General features: G+C 50.3%; 1 protein-coding gene across 1 annotated transcript in view; it reads right to left on the minus strand.

Annotated features, from left to right (window-relative positions):
- Ntn1 (netrin 1) overlaps positions 1-19,467 on the minus strand; it is a 197,874-nt gene that overhangs the window by 40,168 nt on the left and 138,239 nt on the right. The window contains exons 8-9 of the mRNA XM_010615024.1: positions 13,085-13,234; positions 8,985-9,038 (exon numbers count right to left, since the gene is read on the minus strand). Of these exons, the coding sequence (XP_010613326.1) occupies positions 8,985-9,038; positions 13,085-13,234 (204 nt within the window). The remainder of the gene's footprint in view (positions 1-8,984; positions 9,039-13,084; positions 13,235-19,467) is intronic.

Below are 19,467 nucleotides of genomic sequence, written 5' to 3' on the forward strand. Positions count from 1 at the left end.
ATACACTGGTCCTGAGTTTGGGCCGGATGTGGCACGAGCTCCTCTCGAAGGGCGAGTGGGTAAATGATGGCCCAGGGCCAGCACTCTTCACTGTATGGGTCCCTGCATGGGCACTGTATCTGCAAAAGCAGACCAGGATTGGGGCACCGCATGCATTTCTAAATATAAACCTTTGAATATTGCATCATTGCAGAATGGCTTAATAGTCAAACCACTGAGCAACCCAGATGGAAAAGACATTTGGAGGAAACCATGACATTTTTTAAATATGGACTGCTTATCAGACGATATTACAGAAAGTCTTGTTAATTTAGTTAGGTTAACGATGGCAATGAAATGATGTTCTGATTTTTCAGAGATGTGTTCTGGAAATTTGCAGAGTAAAATGTCAACTTTTCCTTAGAGTATTTTCAACATAGCTGGACACGGCAGCACACGCCTGTACTCCCAGCACTTGAGATGCTCAGGCAGAAGGATCAACACGAGTTTGAGGCCAGCCTGGACTACATAGTGAGTTCTAGGCCAACCTGAAATACATAGCAAAGCCCTGTCTCAAAACAAACAAACAAATAATTTTTCAGCAGGACTGGAGATGTAGCTCAGTCACAGAACATTTCCCTAGCATGTCTGAGGCCCTGGGTTCAATCTCTAGCACTACAAAAAGAAAAAAAAAATTGTTTAAATTTTTTCAGCAAAGAAATATTGTTCAAGCCAATACAGCAAAACATGAACTGTTAAGTCTAGGTGATAAGAACGTGGTCATGGTGCTGTCTCTACTTCTCTCAGATAACTCATGATAAAAAGTTTAATAGTGAGTCAAAGCACATTAATTCAGAATATGCCAGTTTATAGCAAAACTCAAAACTGGGGGTAACGTTCCTTTTGGACCGAGCTGAATTTTACCATAGATAAAGGAAAAGGCAAACGAAAAATTTCACCCCGTCCCACAGGAAATGCTTGCTGGCTTGGGGACATGTGGCTTTCTGAAGCCTCAGCTGCGTCCATGTCACTGTGACGTGTAACTCATAAGTGAGCTGGGCCCATGGATAAAGGCCGTGGCATCTCTCCATGCTTCCAGAGAGAACACATGGATTCTACCCTGCATAAACCCACAAGTGTTCCCAGTGCCGGCATTACTAGCACTGAGGGTGGATGATTCCTTATTGCGGGGCTGTCCCGTGCATGGGACATGGGGTGATTGGCAGCATCCCGCCAGCGGCCAGTAGAAATCCCCTCCCCAGCTGTGACAACTGAAAATGTCTCCAGACAGCACCTAATGTCCCCTGGGGACAGAACAGTCCCTGGTTGAGAACCGCTGAAATATAAGAACATAATGAAACAATTTAATTGAAATGTTCTATAAACCAGTCGCTGCATGGAAGGCCCCTCGCCATGTGTTATCTGTTGTTTTCTGTTTCTGTCACTTGACAATATACCCTATCTTTTTTATTCATTTATGAACTATTTTTTCAGCACTGGGGATTGCACCTAGGGGCACTGCACTGAGCGGTATCCCCAGCCCTTTATTTTTTATTTTGCAAAAGAGTCTTGCTAGGTTGCCTAGGACGGCCGTGACCTTTCGATCCTCCTGTCTCAGCCTCCCACAGCGCTGGGATTAGAGGCATGTGCCATCAGGCCCTGCTAATTTTGTTATTTTTGACTAGCCAGTCTTCTCAGCACCACATACCAACTGGTTTACTCTTTTCCACACTGATTAGCAATCGCTGATTTGCTGTATACTAAATTCTGTTTATGTTTAAGTCTGTTTCTGGACTTTCTACTCCACGTTGGTGATGTCTCTCTCCTACCACACGAAATATCCTGTTTACAATATTTTTAAATGTCTGCTGGGGAAAAAAATCGCCCTTCATTAGTCATCTTTTAAAAAATCCTTGGCTATTCTTACACATTTATTTTTCTAACTGAACTTTAAAAGCATCTGTCCAATTGGGATTTTGAACAGAATTATGCTAAATTTATAATTATTTATAGAACAACTTGATTTTGACAATTTTGAATCTTGGCCTTCCAGCACATGGCAATTCCTTCCATTTTTTTCCTGGTCTTTGGTGTCCCTTAGGAAACTCATGTTTTTTTTTCTTTTATACATATCCTATACTTTCATTGCTATATTGATTTCTGTGTGTTTGATATTTTCATTGCTATTCTGATTTAAATTTGTGTGTGGTACTGAGGATTGAAACCAAGGCCTTTACCTTGCATTGCCAGCCCTTTTTGATTTTGAGACACAATCTTACTAAGTTGTTTAGTTGCCTGGACTGTGCTCCCAGTTGTGGTCCTGCCTCAGTTTCCCCGAGTGCTGGGATTACATGTACCCCATACCCACTTTTTCTAATTGAAATTTTGTTCCAGTATCAAAAACGATGCATTCCCTGAGCATTTACTACAGAGCAAACTTTCCACTGTGTGATTTCACTCACTTAATATGACACTTTTGTAGCTAGTCACTTCTGATGCATAAAAAGTTACTAACCTTTGCATGTTAACTTTGTAATGACTTTAGCAGAATTCTTTTGTTCTAACAACTTGCAGCTGATTGTCGGCCAGTGTTTGTTTTTTTTATGATGCCCACCCACTTTCTGGTATTAGTTGATTCACATGTCCTGTCATACCAGCTGCCTCGTGACCAAAGGGCCAGGGCTCTGCTATTCTCCCATTCCCTGACCCTGTCCTGGCAGCCCCACCAACCAAGCAAGCACACTCAGGAGAGCCCTAACTGGCACCTGCGAAGATACTGGCTTTTTTTTTTTTTTTAAACATAGGGCATCACTGTGTAATTCAGGCTGGCCTTGAACTTATAATGATCCTTCTGCCTCAGCCTCCCTACTGCTGGGATTACAGGTGTGCACCACCATGCCCAGCAAACATTGGCTGTTAAGTGGCTCATGTGTCCTTGGTTTCAGATCCTCACCACCACCACCAGCCACGCATGGGCAGAAAAAATATTAAAAGGACCCTAAAGTGACCAAACAACATAACATCTGACAGACAGAACGATGGGGCAGGCACCACCACTCAAAGACTCCTCAGCCAGTGGCCTTGGTTTCCTCCTATGTAAAGTGGAGATAAGCAAACTACCTTCCTCATATGGGTGGAAGAGATTACACAGCTAATTAAGCATCTGGAACACTACTGAGCACACAGTAAGCATTACACACACGTAAACTCTCCTTTCTCTTCAGATTTGGCCAGAATCCATTTATGCTCTAACCTGGGTCAAATCTGATCTCAGGTCCTCTGTGGACGCACAGACCCCTTTCTCTACTCCAGGAATACTGAAGCCCACCCAGCCCGGGGCTCAAGGAACCACGTCCTTTGCAGACGTCTCCCGAGAAGAGGCAGCTTCAGGAGTGGGGTCTGGCTTTGCCTACCTAATTCAAAGCGAAGTACCCACAGCTGTACTGCTGAAGGCCCCACAGTTCTGCCACTTTCGTCACCCCTCAGCCTATGTCGGCCAAGTCCTGCTTCCTGCTTGAAGATGAGTAAATTTAAGAAACACCCCTGCCTTCCAAAGGCTTCCACTGAGTGAGAAGATAGGAGTAGCACGCTCCTTACTGCTCTCTGCACCCCAGAGCCTCTTCCGCAGGTGGTGGTCTCTTCGGACCACAGCTCTGGACCAACCATGCACTGCAGCTTCTGACCTAAACCCGTGGCTTTTAATGGTGGCAAAATACACATCAAATTTACCATTTTATAGTGTGTCATTCAGTGGCAGCAAGACCATCTGCGGTGTCATCTAACCCTCACTGCTATCTAGTTTCAGAACTTTCCTATCCCCCAGAAGGAAGACTGGACCCATTAAACAGCGGCTCCCCATTCCTCCCTACTCCCTGTAAACCACTAATCTACGTCAGGATTTGCATATGCCAGGCATTTCTTATGAATGGAATCATACCCTCTGTAGCCTTTGTGACTGGCTTCTTTCATTTACCATGACGTTTTTGAGGTTTAGCCATATTGTAGCAAAGTCTGTAGTTCACTCTTTTTCACAGCTGAATAGTATTTCATTGTATGGACGTGCCACGTTTTCTTTATCCATTCACCTGCTGACATTTGGGCTACTTCCACCGTTTGACTATCATAAAGCCCAGCACTTGACCTTTGATCAATTTCTAATCTTCAATTCTGCTTGGTTCAGGGTCTAATATTAGCACCTAGAAAGCTCTTATGAGGCCACCAAGCAGCTCCTTCAGTTGCTCCTGCCCAGGGCAGCCAACCTTGTTCCTTTTGAGGGTTTTCCTAAAGACCCTAAATTGAGCTAACTCTCCACACCTGTCCCTTACGCCGCCAACTCCCCCCACCCCCATCCCACTATCCCAGACAGAAGCTGGCAGAAATGTGGCCAGCTTGGCGCAACCCCTCAGTACACTGTGGTGCTCGCATTTTTCATGTGGTTTTCTCCTTTCTTGCTGCACTCTTACAACAAGCCCCCCACGGACTCATAAAGTTTACTTGGATCATCCCATTTAATCACCCAAACAACTCTACATGGCAGGATTACTATTACTCATTTCAGAGGAAGAAACCACAAGAGATTACGTCAAACTCAGGTTGCCAATTCAAAGCCCTTTCCTCCCTCCTGTCCTGCCCTGCGAAACCTCACTCATACTTCAATTATTGACGCCACAAATTCCTATTCTTACCAACCTAGTCCTGTGTTGGGAAACAAAAGGGCTACCCCGAGAGCAATCCAGTCGCAAGTGTACACAAACCGATTTCCTTTAATGAGAAACCGGAGCTGTTGAGAGGCCATTCGAAGTGACATTGCAAACATTACCTCCTCCCCAGCTCACCCTCTGGCATGAGCGAAGAGCTCCGTGGGTCCAGCTCCCGCTGCAGAGTTCTCTCTCCAGGCTGCCCAAGGGGTGTGGCCAAGGCGCTCTTGGAAACCACCTGAGCCCCCACCTCCCGTCCTGGGCCACTGGAGCGTGAGGGCCAGGCAGGGGCCCAAATGGGATGAACACGACAACGAGAAGACAGGGCCAGGGTAAGGGCCCAAGACCCCTGTAGGAAGCTGGGGCAGCCCAAGATTTGGCCAAATCCTCACTCCTGTACCGCAGCCCTGGGCCTAACTTGCACTCAAAGGCAGCAGAGCACTTTAAACCCGGAAGACCAGCAAAGGGACCCTCCCTGCCCATGGACCTCTGCCCATTTCCTGGATAGGCCCACAACAAGGTGGAGTGGTGTTGGCTCCCGTGGGCTCTGAGAGCCAATCCTGCACATCTCTGCTTTGGGGGGGGTAGCCTGAAACGGGCCACAGGTGGAAATATTTACTCCAGGGAAAGTCACAGAAGCTACAAATCATCCCAGGTGAGAACTATATCCCCCCAGGCACCTTGGCCCAGGCCTCTGCTAGGGCTTGTGGGTACAGTCAATCATCAGATGTGGAGGAGGAAGAAGCCCCAGCAGAAAGCATCGGTCTAGCTATAGCTATAGCTATAGCTATAACTAGCACCAGGGCCCCACCCCTGTTCAGTCCAAGATCTTAAGCCAGGAAGGAGCAACCCAGATCTGCTGGCTCCAAACCAGGGCTCATCCAATGAACCAAGTGACCTCCACAAAAGCCAGCCAACTGCAAACTAATGACTTCCTTTAAGTTGAGAGACGATGAGGAGAGACAGGTGTCTCTTTTAACCAAAGGCTGTTGAGGGGGAGCCTCAGGCACGCGGCCCTTTTTGAGTGAGGGTCTCTCTCTTCTTTCCTGGCCATCCTGCCTATGACAGCTCATCGGCCAGCTCAGGCAAAGCGAATTCCCTGAGTGAGCTGGCCCTTCAAGGGGACGAGTTCAGTGTGAGGTTACGTCTGTCAGCCTTCAGAACAAATCCACGGCTTATTAATTCTTTCTCTTTTGTTTGGCAGGCAAAAGTAAATAAGCTTTTCTCAGGCAGCTTCACAGAGGCCTTCGCTGCTCAAACACTGGCAAGAGCAGACAGGTTTGGAGGTGCTGCACTCCCAGGCCCTACTTCCGGGGCCCGCGTGGCCTCCAGCCCTCAGCCCACTGAGGTAGGGCTGCTCAGCCTCTCCCTGATGAGAGGGCCTGCAGGCCAGCACTGCAGTCCCAGGGATGACTCGTGCTTTCCCGGCCCCCAGAAAAGTCAGCTAAGGGTCTGGCCAAAGCTCCAAGATCCAAACCTGACTGTCCAGCCCTCTCTGTGAGGAAAGTACTTTGTAAGTGTTTAAATCGTATTTGTAAAGAAAGAAAAAAGAAAACAAACAGTCACAAAATCAAAAGGAGTCAGAAAAGTTAATTAACTAACCAAGGACTGTCAAGGAAGATATTTCCAAAGAGGATGCTAGAGATGTTAAAAAGTGCTGCTCAGGAATATCTTATTTGGGGCGGGGTGGGGGGTATAGTTTACAGATAGGGTGCCTGCCTGGCCTGGGGTTTGATTCCTAGCCCTGGGGGTAGGGTGGGGAGTGGAGCTAGGAACCTTGGATGCTTTATACCAGCTGCGTGTGGCCTGTGTAGCTCTCTCAGGGGATTTTTTTTTTTTCCTCTCTTGCTTTCCCTTCCCCCACATCTGCCCATTTCGGCTTGGGAAGGAAAAAGGCAAACAATATTTCAAAAAATCGAAACTTAGGTTGCAAAGTGTAGGGAAAAAAATGAAAGGAGGCAGAGAAAGCTCATTAAGATCTATCCTGTCACAGTGTAACCCATTAATTTGCACAATTAATATGCATTAATAATTATAATTGAAAGGAAAAAGGTCTGTCCTGCCCTCAGGTGAGCTGTTTGCACAGCAGCACTCATGATGTGAAGCCAAGGGCTTGTGCAGCTGAGTCCCCTCAGCCACATCACTGGCCAACAACTACCACCACTGTGGTACCAAGAACAGAGGCTCCATTTAAGTGTCCTCTAGCTTCAAAAGTGCACCCCCAACAAAGTTCTGTTTTTATTGATTAATGGTGCTGGGGAATGAACTCAGGACCACGCATGCTGAATATGTATTCAACCACTGAGCTGCGCTGTCAGCCCTTCCCCTTGTTTAAAAAAACAACAAAAAAACACTAGCAAAAAAGTCTACCCTTGTTCTCAATGCACAAGAGGGGACAAATTCTTCCCTCCCCACTTGATTGGGCCTCTCTATGTTGCCCATGCTGGCCTTGAATTCTTGAGCTCAAGTGACTCTGCCTCAGCCTCCTAACTGGAAAAAATGATTTTTTAATTAGAAAACACACACACACACACACACACACACACACACACACACACACACATCACCTACTCTGGGATGCTGCTATAACCTGTTCTATGGCAGAGGGCTTCTCCCTCCACACCTTAACTCTGGCATTCAGCTCCCAGGCACTCTGTGATGTGGTTTCCTTCAAACCCTTCCCATCATGGTTGCTCAACCAAAGGCACAGAAGCAGCCAACAACCCGAGGCCTGGCTATCTTTGGCTTTCCCCGGGGTGGCCTCTGGCACTCCCCGAAGTACATTTCTGTCCTTCCTCTTGCAGGCTGTTGCTGCTATGCACGCACAAGCTTAAATGTGTTTTCTCTCAAATGCCTAGGGTACCGCCAATTCTCCCCCAAATCCAGAGACTTTGTTCCAAAGTTCAGGCAACCACAAGGATTTGCAAGCTCTCCCCCACCTCCCCACAGTCCCATCTGGAGAAAGGGAGGACCCCCAGGGCTGGCACAGACGTCACTGTCAGTCTGCCTACTCCAAACACACAGAAGCCACGGTGTCCCCACGACCAGGACTCCAGTGCGGGCCTGGACTGCTTTCAGCAGGGCACCCCAAGCTGCCAGGCTCTGTGCTCCCTGCATGTTCAAAGCCAGGGCTGCAAAGCCTTTCAAACTGTACCAGGGAACCTACGGATCCTTTCTCAGTATTTTTCAGTGTTAAAATAAAACACAGATGGTCCTGACTTGCAATGGTTTGAAGTAAGGAGTTTTGACTTTACCATGGTAAAGTGGAAGCAAGATAGGGTCAGTAGAAACTGTACTTCAAATTTTGAATTTGGATCTTTTCCTGATCCTCTCTCCTGATACTGGGCAGCATCTAGGAGGCAAGCTTCATCAGCCTTGTGATCTTGAGGGGATAAAACCAACATTCTGCAGTGTGCTGTGTGGCGGAATGAGGACGCTTGGTGGGTGAGTTATTTTCAACATATCTCGTACTCAGAATATTTTCAGGGTGTAACCCCAACATAAATCAAGGGGCATCTCTTGAGAGGAAGCTGGGCAGGTGAGGCAGGAGGTAGCAAGTCTGGGCCCAGTCTCAAAATAAAAAATAAAAGGGGCTGGAAGTATAGCTCAGTCTTGGTTCGAACTGGTAATCCTCCTGACTCAGTCTCCCAGAGTGCTAAGATGACACGTGCTTCTTTCTAAATGACTGTAAATCAGGATCTACTAGCAGGTCTAGTAACTTCTGTAATTTTGAAGCAATCGTGAACATAAATATTTCACGATATCTGTACCAACAGTAATGTGATATAAACACAGCTGTGGTTGCTACTGGTGGCCACATCACAAGGCTGTGGTTGCTGGCCCACATTTGTCATGGAGGAAATGTTACATCTTCAGTTAGAAGCAGAAGAAAATGAAGATGGGATTCTCCTCCTGCCCCACCTCATAGGCCCTCAAATTCCCATGCCCTGGTATGGAACACGTGCCCAGGAAATCTCAGTCCCAGCCCTGCCCGTTCCACCTCAGTGGCCCCAGAAAGGAGGGCCTGGATGCTATTGGCCAGCCGGCAGCATTCTAACCTCAGCAGCAAGTACTAAAGTCTTCACCTCTAGGGCTGTTTGGCTCTGTTAAAACATCTTTTACTTTATTCTCAGAAACAAAATCACCCAAAAGTACCCCATGGCTCCCTCCTCTTTAGTGCAAGGGCTGGTGGTGGGGGGTACCACTCACACAGAGCCCGGGGGCTTGCAAGGGAGCCCAGGTCCTCCCGTCTGCCCTCCCACTCCAAGCGGAGCAAAGATGAGGCACAAGACACTCGGGACAGCTTACCTTCCGGCTCCTCCACGCTGCTGGCTACAGTGGTTGGTGGTGCTACAGGGATCTCTTCATGAGGTTCAGGACAGGCAGGAGGAAAAAATACAGTAAGAAGACATTATTTTTGACCTTTGAAAGAGAATGACTCCGCAGACTCATCCCACCCCTTCTGGGACCCTCTTTTCCTTGCCCATTCCACAGCTCAAGAAAAAGAAAGATGAGAAGAAAGCCAGCAGCAGGGTCCTCGAGTCCCGGGCATGTTATCCTGTTCTCCTGTCCCTTCACCCGGCAGGGATGTCACAGCTCCTGGTGACACAGAGGGCCAGCCCCACACCTGGCCTGACCCGTGTGTCCTCTTCAGTTCTACTCTGTCAGCAACTCAGCTCTGTGCCTGTAGGGTGCAGACGGTCTTCCTCGGGCTCTCTGCTCAAAAGGCTACCTTGACCCTGCTCATCTGTGACCTCAACTCAGGAGGAGTAAAGACCTCATGCAGGGATGATGTGTGAGGGGCCGGAACCTGCCCCTGGGAAGGTTTGTCCCAGGGACACAGACGTCTGCAGCCCAGTCCTGCTTTACATAGGTTCCTGGCCCACAAGCTAAGGCCTTCTCCTAGTGGGCACCGTGGGAGGACACCACTGGAGATCAAAGGGCCTGTAAGAGCACATACTTTGGATTATTCTTTTTCTACCTGGAATAACAACTGGTTCCTATTATTTCCTGGACCTGACTCTGTATTCGCAAAAAGTGAAGAGGTTCCATGGGTCACTGCTGTTCATTGAGCTGCTGGGCATCAAAGCTGGGCTTCTTTCTGGACAAAGGCCACACCATGGGTCAGAAGTCCCTTTTCTGAAGGGACTGACTTACCTCTCCTGGTAGTGACCTCCAATCTCACTATGGAAGCCATCATCTGACTATTTGGGGTAAGAAGTCCCTCTAATCCCTGGTTCCAGGTACACTAGGACAGAGAGGCTTGATGGCTAGAGAAGAAATACTCAGGCTGGGTACAAATCTTAGAGTCCCCTGAGGAAATAGGCTTTGTGCTTTTGGAAAAGCAGGTAGAGGACACAGTACTCAGTGCTGAACTACATCTTGCTCTCAGATGATTGTATTAGCAACAACCCCCAGGAGCTCCCTGGGAAGGTGGGGACACTGTACCAGGCCCGTTCTTAGACCTAAAAAAGTCATGTAACCCTACAAGAAATGCTCTGCAGGCCACATTTGCATGGCCTGGTCTGATCCTCCAAGTCCACAACAGGGCTGGGGCCAATGGCTAGGGAGCCCCACTGGCTCCCCAGCCTCACTACTGCAGACAGGCCTGGCTCTTGGTTGCACATGGAGGGTCCAGGGCTCTCTAACCCATGACAAAACAGGGCCCCCAGCCAATGTGCACGGACCTTGCACAGTAGGGTCCAGAATCTTGAAACTGGTGGGTGGGAATGCTCAAGGCCATCAGCCCACCCTAGGGGGAGGCAGGGGGAAAGTACAGACCATGTGGGAAGGCAAGCATTCCCATCTCCCAGGGGTTCCATTTCTGACTCTGAAATGTCAAGTCTGGTTTTAAACTTGTTTTTTTTTTTTCCACTTGGGGGTTGGAAATGTTGGTTCTAGCCATTTTTGTGCAACCTGACAACTCCTAACACCTTTAAAAGAAAGACCTAGCAGCTGGGCTTGGTGATACGTACCTGCAATCAGGAGGCTGAGGCAGGAGGATTGCCATGAGTTTAAGACCAGCCTGAACTACACAGTGAGACCCTGTCTCAAAAAATACCAAAATGAGGAAAAAGATAAAGAAAAAGAAAGACCTAGGGCTGGAAGTGTGGCCCCGTGCAAGAATACCTACCCAGCATGCCCAAGGCCCTGGGGTCCATATCAGCACCAGGAAAAAAAGGGTAAACTTTGCTCTTTCTCCCAATGCTTTCATGACCCCAGATTTCCTCCTGGCTTTCTAAAAATATTCATTTTGCAACTTTCTGTATGGACAGAGAAAAGGATTTTTACAAATGCTACAAGTGGCACTGTAAAAATCCTTCCTTCCTTTCAGAACTGGGGGCTAAACCCAGGGCCTTTCATACTGAACTACAATCCAGGCCTTTTTTTTTTTTTTTTTTGAGACAAGTTCTTGCTAAGTCACTAGCCCAGTTCAAGCCCAGGCTAGGCTTGAACTTGTGGTCCTCTTGCCTCAGTGTCCAGGAGTGCTGAAATTACAAGTGCGTACCACTGTGACTGGCTGGTTTCTTCTTTTTTTTTTTAGGGTGATGCTCAGATGGAACCCAGGGCCTTGTGCTGGCCAGGCTGGGCATGTACTCCACCACTGAGCCACCCCTTCAACCTGCTGGCCCTGAAAGGACATCAGGCTCCATTTCCCGAAGCTCGGACTTTGGTAATTTGCTGTCAGGACCCATGTGGTCATCGGCCGGAGACATCCCTTGATTCAGAAACTGGTCAGAGCTGCTGCCGGGACTGACACAGCCAATGTGTCCTCCAGCACAGGTGAGGTGTGCAATGTCTAAGCTCCCACCTGCTGGGGAAGGGGCTGTCTGTGGAGCCTGAAACACTCAAGCACTGGGGACTGCTGCTGGGGTGAGGGACTCCCCACCTCCATGCTGTCCCCCTGGCACTGGTCTCATGCCTCTCCAGTTGTTCCAAGTCCCTAGTAATGTAACAGTCACAGGAACCCACCAGAACCTGAGAGAGAATCTCTGGGGTGGACTGACTCCCCCCAAACAGGGCCAAGGAGTGAATATTTCAAGGCTCTGTGGGCCACGCAGTCTCTGCTGCAGTCGTTCAGTTCTGCTGTTAATAGCACAAAAGCAGCCATAGAAAAAGCATAAATAAGGGAGTGCAGCTCTATTCCAATAAAATTTTATTTATGGACACCAAGCTTTATGTTTCACATAATTTCTTTTGGTACCCGGGAATGAACTCGGGTCCTTGCGCTTGCAAGGCAGGCCACCGAACCGCTGAGCTAAATCCCCGGCCTCACATACTTTTTTATGTGTCATGAAATACTATTCTTCCTTTGATTTCTGTTTCAACCATTAAAAAAGGCACAAACTACGGAGCCATACAAAAGCAGGCAGCGGCCAATTTCCTAGGCCACATTTGCCAGCCTTACTCTCTAGAGAACCAGACCTCTTTCCTGGGATCTTGCCTTGTTTGCTGGGATTCACTCCACCCCTTCCCTACTCCTCCCCTGCATGAGGAACCAACAAGGCTGAGGACCAAAGCAAGGTTGAGCCAACTTGCAATTGGTACCGGGGGTCGAACTCAGGACCTTGCGTTTTCAAGGCAGGTGGCAGGACCACTGAGCTAAATCCCCGGCCCGGGCTGGGCTTTCTAACCAGGGCTAATTCTCTGCTCATAACACCAGTGCAAGCCCACTGGATGTGAAATGCCGAAACCCTTCTGAGCCAAGGCTTCTGTGTGACTCTGCTCTCCTCCTCAGCTTCTCTCCATGTTCCGGCGACTGTGATCTGACCCATCCCTGGAGCCCCAGAGCAGTGATGGCGAACCTTCTAGAGCTCTCAGTGATACAAACACCCTGCTGTGACACATGTGCAGTAGGCTCACCACCACTGCCCTAGGGTGATGTCACCCTTCACAAAGGCCACTGGTGCTGTGAACAGGGGCCTGGCCCAGCTTTTCTCAAAGGCCCTAGGCTTTCAGTTCTTTCTGTTCTCTTGCTGCGGATGTGGCTCAGTGATGCCATGCCTGCCTGGCAAATGCAAGGTCCTGAGTTCAATTCCTGGTACCCACCCCCCCAAAAAAAAGCAGTGCTCAGTTCTTTCTGTTCTCAATGCACAAGGGCACAGCAACCCACCCCAGATGTGGGGTCAAGGTGGAATGTGAGGAACAGGACCTGTACTGGGGAAAGGGAATTGGTTGGAGCCAGAGATCCAATATTTGTCAGGACAAAGGGCCACATACAGGCTGGCTCTGCTGAGCCTCCAGCTGCTCCTGCAGAATGCTTCTCCCCAACCCCAAGCTTGGGATCTACCATGGGATCTCACTGAGCACCAAGTATTAAGCAAAAACAACTCCAGATTAGTAACCAGCCATCCCGTGGGGCTCCCTCTGCCCCATCCAAAGGCTGAGAATGTGGGTCCTGCACGTACTGATGCAGGGCGCGATGGGAGAGCGGCTCTGCTGGTAACCCTTGGCGCAGCGGTTGCAGGTGATGCCTGTCACCCCATCCTTGCAGGGACACTGGCCGGTGGTCTGGTTGCAGGTCTTGCCAGCAGCACCAACAGGGTGGCAATCGCAGGCTGTGAAGAACACACAACAGTAGGGTCAGAGCAGCTGGATGGTGTCCCAGGAACCCCACCCTAGGGAAAGGGGATGGGAGGCAGGCCTGGCCAAACGCACACATGAACTGGAAGCTCTGAGGTTGGCCACCTGTACACCTGGGGATGTGTGAGAATCAAAATGGATCTACTTAGAGGGGATGTTTTGGCAGGAGGAGAAGAAAGCTGAGGAACCCTACAACAGCAGGAGGAAGGCTGATGATCAAACATGTTTTCAAAGGTCTGGGGGTACAGCACAGTGGTACTGTGATTAGTGTGCACGAGGCTGGGTTAAATCTCCAGAACTACCCACCCTCTTAGCAACAGACAGAAAGACAGAGCCCACAGTCCTTGTCATGTATGAGTGGAGGCACACTGTCTCGTCAGAAGTTCATATGTTTTAGCTGGACATGGTGGCACACGTGTTTAATCCCAGCACTCGGGAGGCTGAGACAGGAGGATCGCTGTGAGTTCGAGACCAGCCTGGGCTACATAATGAGTTCCAGGTCAGTCTCAGCTACATAGTGAGACCCTGTCTCAAAAAAAAGAAGTTCACGTGTTTTCACTCTCTGCCCTCAGCCCACTCTAGGGCCCTAGGTTTCTCTGCAGACCCTCTGAATGGAGGAGTGGAGTTTGGGGCCTGCTGGGGCCCCAGGGTCTACAGTCAGAGAACAGCATGGGGAAGGAACTCCTACAGCTGCTGCCCCCACCTGCCTGGAAGCCTGATGTCCAAGGTTCAGCCTTCTGAACCACAAAACCCATACACTACAGCACTAGAAAGGGCCACAGTGTTAAGTTAGTTAAAACTCCGATGAAATGTGCAGACAAAAGCTGGAGAGGTAAAGGAAACCCCTGGGGCCTCACAGGAAGGCAATGGCAGGCCTGGAGATGAAGTGAGGACCCTGATTCTCAGGCCAGAGGCTATGGCTCCCAAGAGCAGATCCCATGCCACTCCTACTGATTTTGAAAGGGGTGACAGTCGGACAGACCGCCCTGTCCCACTGTATGCTAGGGCCCCCTCGCTGAGGTCTAAGGGTCTATTTCTAGTAATGAGGCAGCCAGAGCACTCTGGGGGTGTCTCCACCCACACCCTAATACACTGGGCAAGCACAGCTATCCCAGCACACAGAGGACACAGGAGGTTCTGCTGAATCCTGCCCACCAGAACCAAGGCTGTGGAGTAGCTGGGGGAAGGAGACACAGAAGGGGACAAATGTTCTGCCTTACTCCTTGCCCTAGGGAAGCCCAGAGAGGGTAGGGGTGGCCTACGACAAGGCATCCTGCAGCCATTTCGATTGCTGCCACACACTGTTACATGTTTCTGTCCCCAAAGGGGACAAAACTATCCAGGAAAATAAGTGAGGACAGAATCCTAAAAGAGCCAAAGTGGAACTTCGCCAGTGAGCCCCACTCAGCGTGAGGGCCAGGGTCTGCAGATGAAAATGTGGCCTCGCCCAGCGGCCTCAGTACAGGAGGAGAATTAATAGGAGGAAGGAGAGAAGGACGAAGCAGAAAGGAGAAGAATGCCAGGAACTGTTTGTTGCAGTTGTGTCTGGAGACGCAAAAGCCTCTGGGAGCCCTGAAGAGAGTGTCCTGGCTGAGGGTGCCCCTGGCTGGCAGACCACCTGCCTGTGGGCTCCTACACTGTGGGACCTAGGAGAAGCAACCAGGACTCTTCCAATCCTGCACCCTGTAGGTAAGAGTGATGCTTTTGTCTTCTTAAAACCTACCCTAAATTCAATCTGTACCCTATAGTTTGCTTTAGAATTCAGTAATAAAAGACCTGACCTTGATGATCGACAGGGCCAGCTAAGATGATGGCAAGGAAGGGAATGCTGGAGGCCTTTGGACATTCCCTACGGCCCCTTAAATCCACCCCATCATGGGCACATCTCTAAGTTGGCTGTGTGAATGCACAGGGCCATAGGCCAGCATCCCACAGTCCCTAAACCTCTGACGTGGCCTAGGGCACCAGGTGGGTATGGGCTCTGGGGGCTGTGCCAGCTGACCTCCCTTGGCCTGATCCACAGGCTGCTGGTAATCCTAAAATTTACTCCAAGACCTTCTCCCCTGGGTGCTGATGGAACACAGCTGTGTGCCAGTAATGTCTAGATCCTCGGGCTTGACTAGGGAGAGGACACAAAAGGTTGCTCGGTCATTGAAGTTTCTGAGCCAAGTCACACAAGGACACTACCATCAGTCCAGGTCATCTTTTTCTTGGCAGGAGCTGGCCCAGCGTGGACGCCGGGCGGAGGCTGGACAGAAGCACACAGTGTCCTCCCTGCAGCCCTGCACAGCTAGTGAGCTGCTCCACTGCCCAGGCTGGCACACTGCTGGGAGGGTCCAGGCACCAGCTGAGGCCTGCTGGAGCCCAAGGTGTCCTCAGTGATGGCAGGCAGTTCCATGTCTGTTCTGTGCAGCCTACACTCCCTAAGGTCCATCCTTTGATGGATCAGGAGCTGATCTTACTGCTGGCTTCCCAAATCTTTCTCCCAAGATTCTGCAAAGACTTGGGCCCATTCATCTCATCTAATCAGGGCAGTAGGATGCTTTCTACTTATACATCAGCAAATTGGTATTCTAAGAAGTGAAGGAACTGGGGTTCCAAAGGCTGCTCCAAGACAATGTGACCACCGGGTCTCAACCTTCCCAGCAGAGTGTCCCTCCATCGATACTCTGACCATGCAGACTCCTGCCGCCCTTCTCAGGTGATGCACACACATAGGTGCCATCTCCTGGAATTCCGCGAGAGCTCTGAGGAACTGCTGTGACTGTACAGGAACCGAGGACAACACAGGCTGGCGAGGAATTCACAGGAGAGACAAGGTGGCACCAGGAGGGAAAGGTCCTGGATCTCTGAGCATCCACCCAGGTCCCTCACCACTTCTGGATGGCCTCCTTTGTACATCTTGTCTCTCATGGACAAATTAGTTCTTATCTTTTTCAACCAATATCAGGTGGGTTTTTGGTTACTAGCACCCTAATCCAATCGGAACCAAGACCAGCACTGCCCTCACTCTCAATTCTCAGCCAAATAACCCCAAAGCAAGAGCATTCCCCAAGACCCAGGAAGAAGGATAAATGGCCCAAATCACACCCTCTGTGCAAAGGATCCGTTTCAAGGTATGGAGAGAGCTGACTGAGGACAACACCCACCTCTACAGCTAGGGAAAGAGAATCTGAGATCAGTGTCAAAGAAGGAAAGCCTCAGGGCCTGGGTTAGGAAAAAAGTCAAAGGGTCTTGTTTGGTTCCTCAACCAGAAGTGTACACACACACACACACACACACACACACACACACACACACACTCAGACACACACATATACCCAGAAGTACACACAGATTCCTTTGCTCTCTCTTTTCTATACGGACTCAGACACAACATACAGATTCCTACAGACTCACACTCAGACATACCCAGGTCCACAAAGACACAGACACAGACAGCCGTGCAGACATGGAACATTCACATAGGAGCTACAATGGGCAGCAGGCAGGGCTGGGGTGAGATGGGGAAAATGTGGACGTGAGGCAAATGGAAAGTTTTTCCTTTGGGGGTGGTTCTGGAGGTGGGGATGAAAAGAGAGCCTCCCTAATTCTTTTGAGACTGTGGTCTGGGTCAGAACATCCTCCACTACAGGAAGCCTGCCTGGTGCCTCCCATTTCCCTGGAAGTCGGCCACTTCTTTCAGAAGAAAGGTCAGCCTATTTGCACAGAGCAGGCAGCACCTGGCCACAGGAAACAATCTACCGGAGATTTTTTTCCATAAAGAGAAAGGTGAGACCAGAAGGAAGTCCAGGCCCTGAGAACACAGCAGGATTGGGTTTCCCATGAAAGCTGCGTGCTGCACAACCTCTGGGTGAGGCCAAAAACCCAGACTGTCCCTGCGCTGGGCCATCAGACAAGGACAGACAGATGGCTCTGGGGACCCAAATGGTTTCAGGTACCTGACTGAAGAACCGAACCGGGCCTGGCCCTGCCCTGCCAGCAACCTTAAGTTAGTGCCTTGGCTCATCTGTAAACACAGAGGTCTATGATCCTTCAGGGAAGGCTTCATATCCACATTGGCTCCAAGAGAACCACCGGAGGCAGCCAGCAGCATTGGGTCTTAATCCCTTGGGCTACATTCATCGCACTGCCCTGGCCTGGGGCCGGGAGGCACCCTTCCTTACACACCTCCCTAGAGCCCCGCCTACGCTGTGCCAAGGCTTCTTGCTGATGAGACTTTGTCCGTGAACCAAAGGCTATCCGGGGCTTCTTTCAGGAGCCCTGGGAAAGTCGGCCCAGAAGGCAGCCAGATCTGCTCCCTGGCCTCCCACATCTGAGCAGCACAAAGCCTTTGCTTCTCCCTCTGATACTCTCATCCTGGATCCCTGAAGGTCTGCAGTCTGCATCGACTGGGCCCACAGGCCCAAGGCTTCCCCAGCCCTGCTGCAACTCACACTGGGGCTTTGTGCAAGTCCATCCTTAGCTCCCATTGGGAACTCTGGCCACTCTTCTTGAGGACTCCGGCTCTCAGGTTCTTGTGGATCAGGCGGGCCCCTCAAATGACAGCAATCGAGGCAATCCAGACAGCAGTCTACCTCCTCCTTGTGGAAGAGGAGAAGCCAGCTGGGCATCAGCCCCTCTGGAGCCGGAGAGACAGAAGGACCACAGCACCAACCCTCAGTTCAGACACTGGCCCAGCTACCACCCAGGCCTCTAGTGTTGAAACAATTTCTGGCTGGCCTTGAGTAAGGGGCTGAATCACAGCCCCACCCCCACCCCTCACTTCTAAAATGCTTTTGTGAAGTCCCTTCCAGCTCTGACCCCAGCTCACAGACTGTCAGCACAAGGGTACTTCCAAAAGGTCAGGTGACAGAGGCCTGGGCCAAGGAGTACTGCTGGGTCCCAGGTCCATCTGCAGGTCACAGTGTACACAGAGATGTGAGGCCTGCAGTAAGAGCTTCTGCCAGGGGTGTGGCCCCACGAGTGGCCCCATTCTTGCCCACCCAGAGTGCAAGGAGTAATCTCCGCTCCAGTCCTGGAAAAACAAAGTGCTCACACAGCAAGTGCTCACATAGCAAGTGCTAGAGGCACCCTTACCAACCAAAGTCCTGAAGAAAACTCCCTCTCAAGGACACTCAAGGCCTCCAAGGTGTAGAGAAGTGTGCCAGGAAGAGAGATCACCTGGTCCCACAGTGGGACACTGTTCTATCAGTGAATGTGGGACCCTCACCAAGATGGCTCCCCTGCCCCAGGATGACTCCCCCAGGACGGCTGATCACAGAGCCAGTCAGGAGAACACACAGGTCTCTGAGGCCCGCAGCTTATGCCCAAGGCCTGCAGCTCACGTCCAAGGGCTGCACCTGCCCATGGCCTGCCTGGGTTAAGGAGACATATTCTTCTCTGTTTGGACCAAGCACAGGCTCCACACTGAATGCCATCCACAAAGAAGATAGAGTGCACAGTGGCCCTGCCAAGAGGGCCAGCTGATCTCTGGCTGATTCAGAGAACAGAGAGGAGGGAGATTAGGGCCAGCTCAATGCAGGGTAGGGGATCCATGGAGACAGAGAGGGCCAGTGTCTTCTGAGCAAACAGGAGCCAAAGGCTGCCCATGTCCTCAGATCTTCTGCAATCCATGTCGAGCCTCTGGGGGAAAGCCTGATGGGTATTCCCTGCCAGAGGTGGCACGGGGCAGAGGACACATGGCAGGCACAAAGGTGTTCTGGCTCCTGTTCTTTCACCCCCAAAAAGAGGGTGTGAAAGGTGGACAATCAAGAGAAGAGGCACACAAGCCAACCACAGCTGTCAGGGCAACTGGAACAAAGGGGCCTAATGTCGAGTGCAGGTAACACATAAGACAAGCAGCACAATGTGTTGGGGGGCCAGAAGGGCCAAGGAAGGGGCAGTGGATCCTGACCTGGGAAAAGGTCCTCTAAGTGAGTTGCTGTGAGGAATGGAAACAAAGAGGCTCAAAGACAGTATCAGAAAGCCTATATTTGCCCGTTTTCTGTTGCTGTAACAAAATGTCTGAGGCATTTATAAAGAAAAGAGGTTTATGTACATCACAGTTTTAGAGGATGAAAATCCAAGACTGGGCAGCCACATCTGTCTGGCCTCTGGTGAAGGCCCCTTTGGCTATATCACAAGATAATGGAGAAGCAGAAAAGGAAACAAGTGTGTGGAGAAGAGGTTACCTGGCTAGAGAAGAAGCCACAGAGAGTCAAGGATT

Source organism: Fukomys damarensis, unplaced genomic scaffold, assembly GCF_012274545.1.
Source record: "Fukomys damarensis isolate Sample0158 unplaced genomic scaffold, DMR_v1.0_HiC HiC_scaffold_13, whole genome shotgun sequence".
NCBI lineage: Eukaryota > Metazoa > Chordata > Mammalia > Rodentia > Bathyergidae > Fukomys > Fukomys damarensis.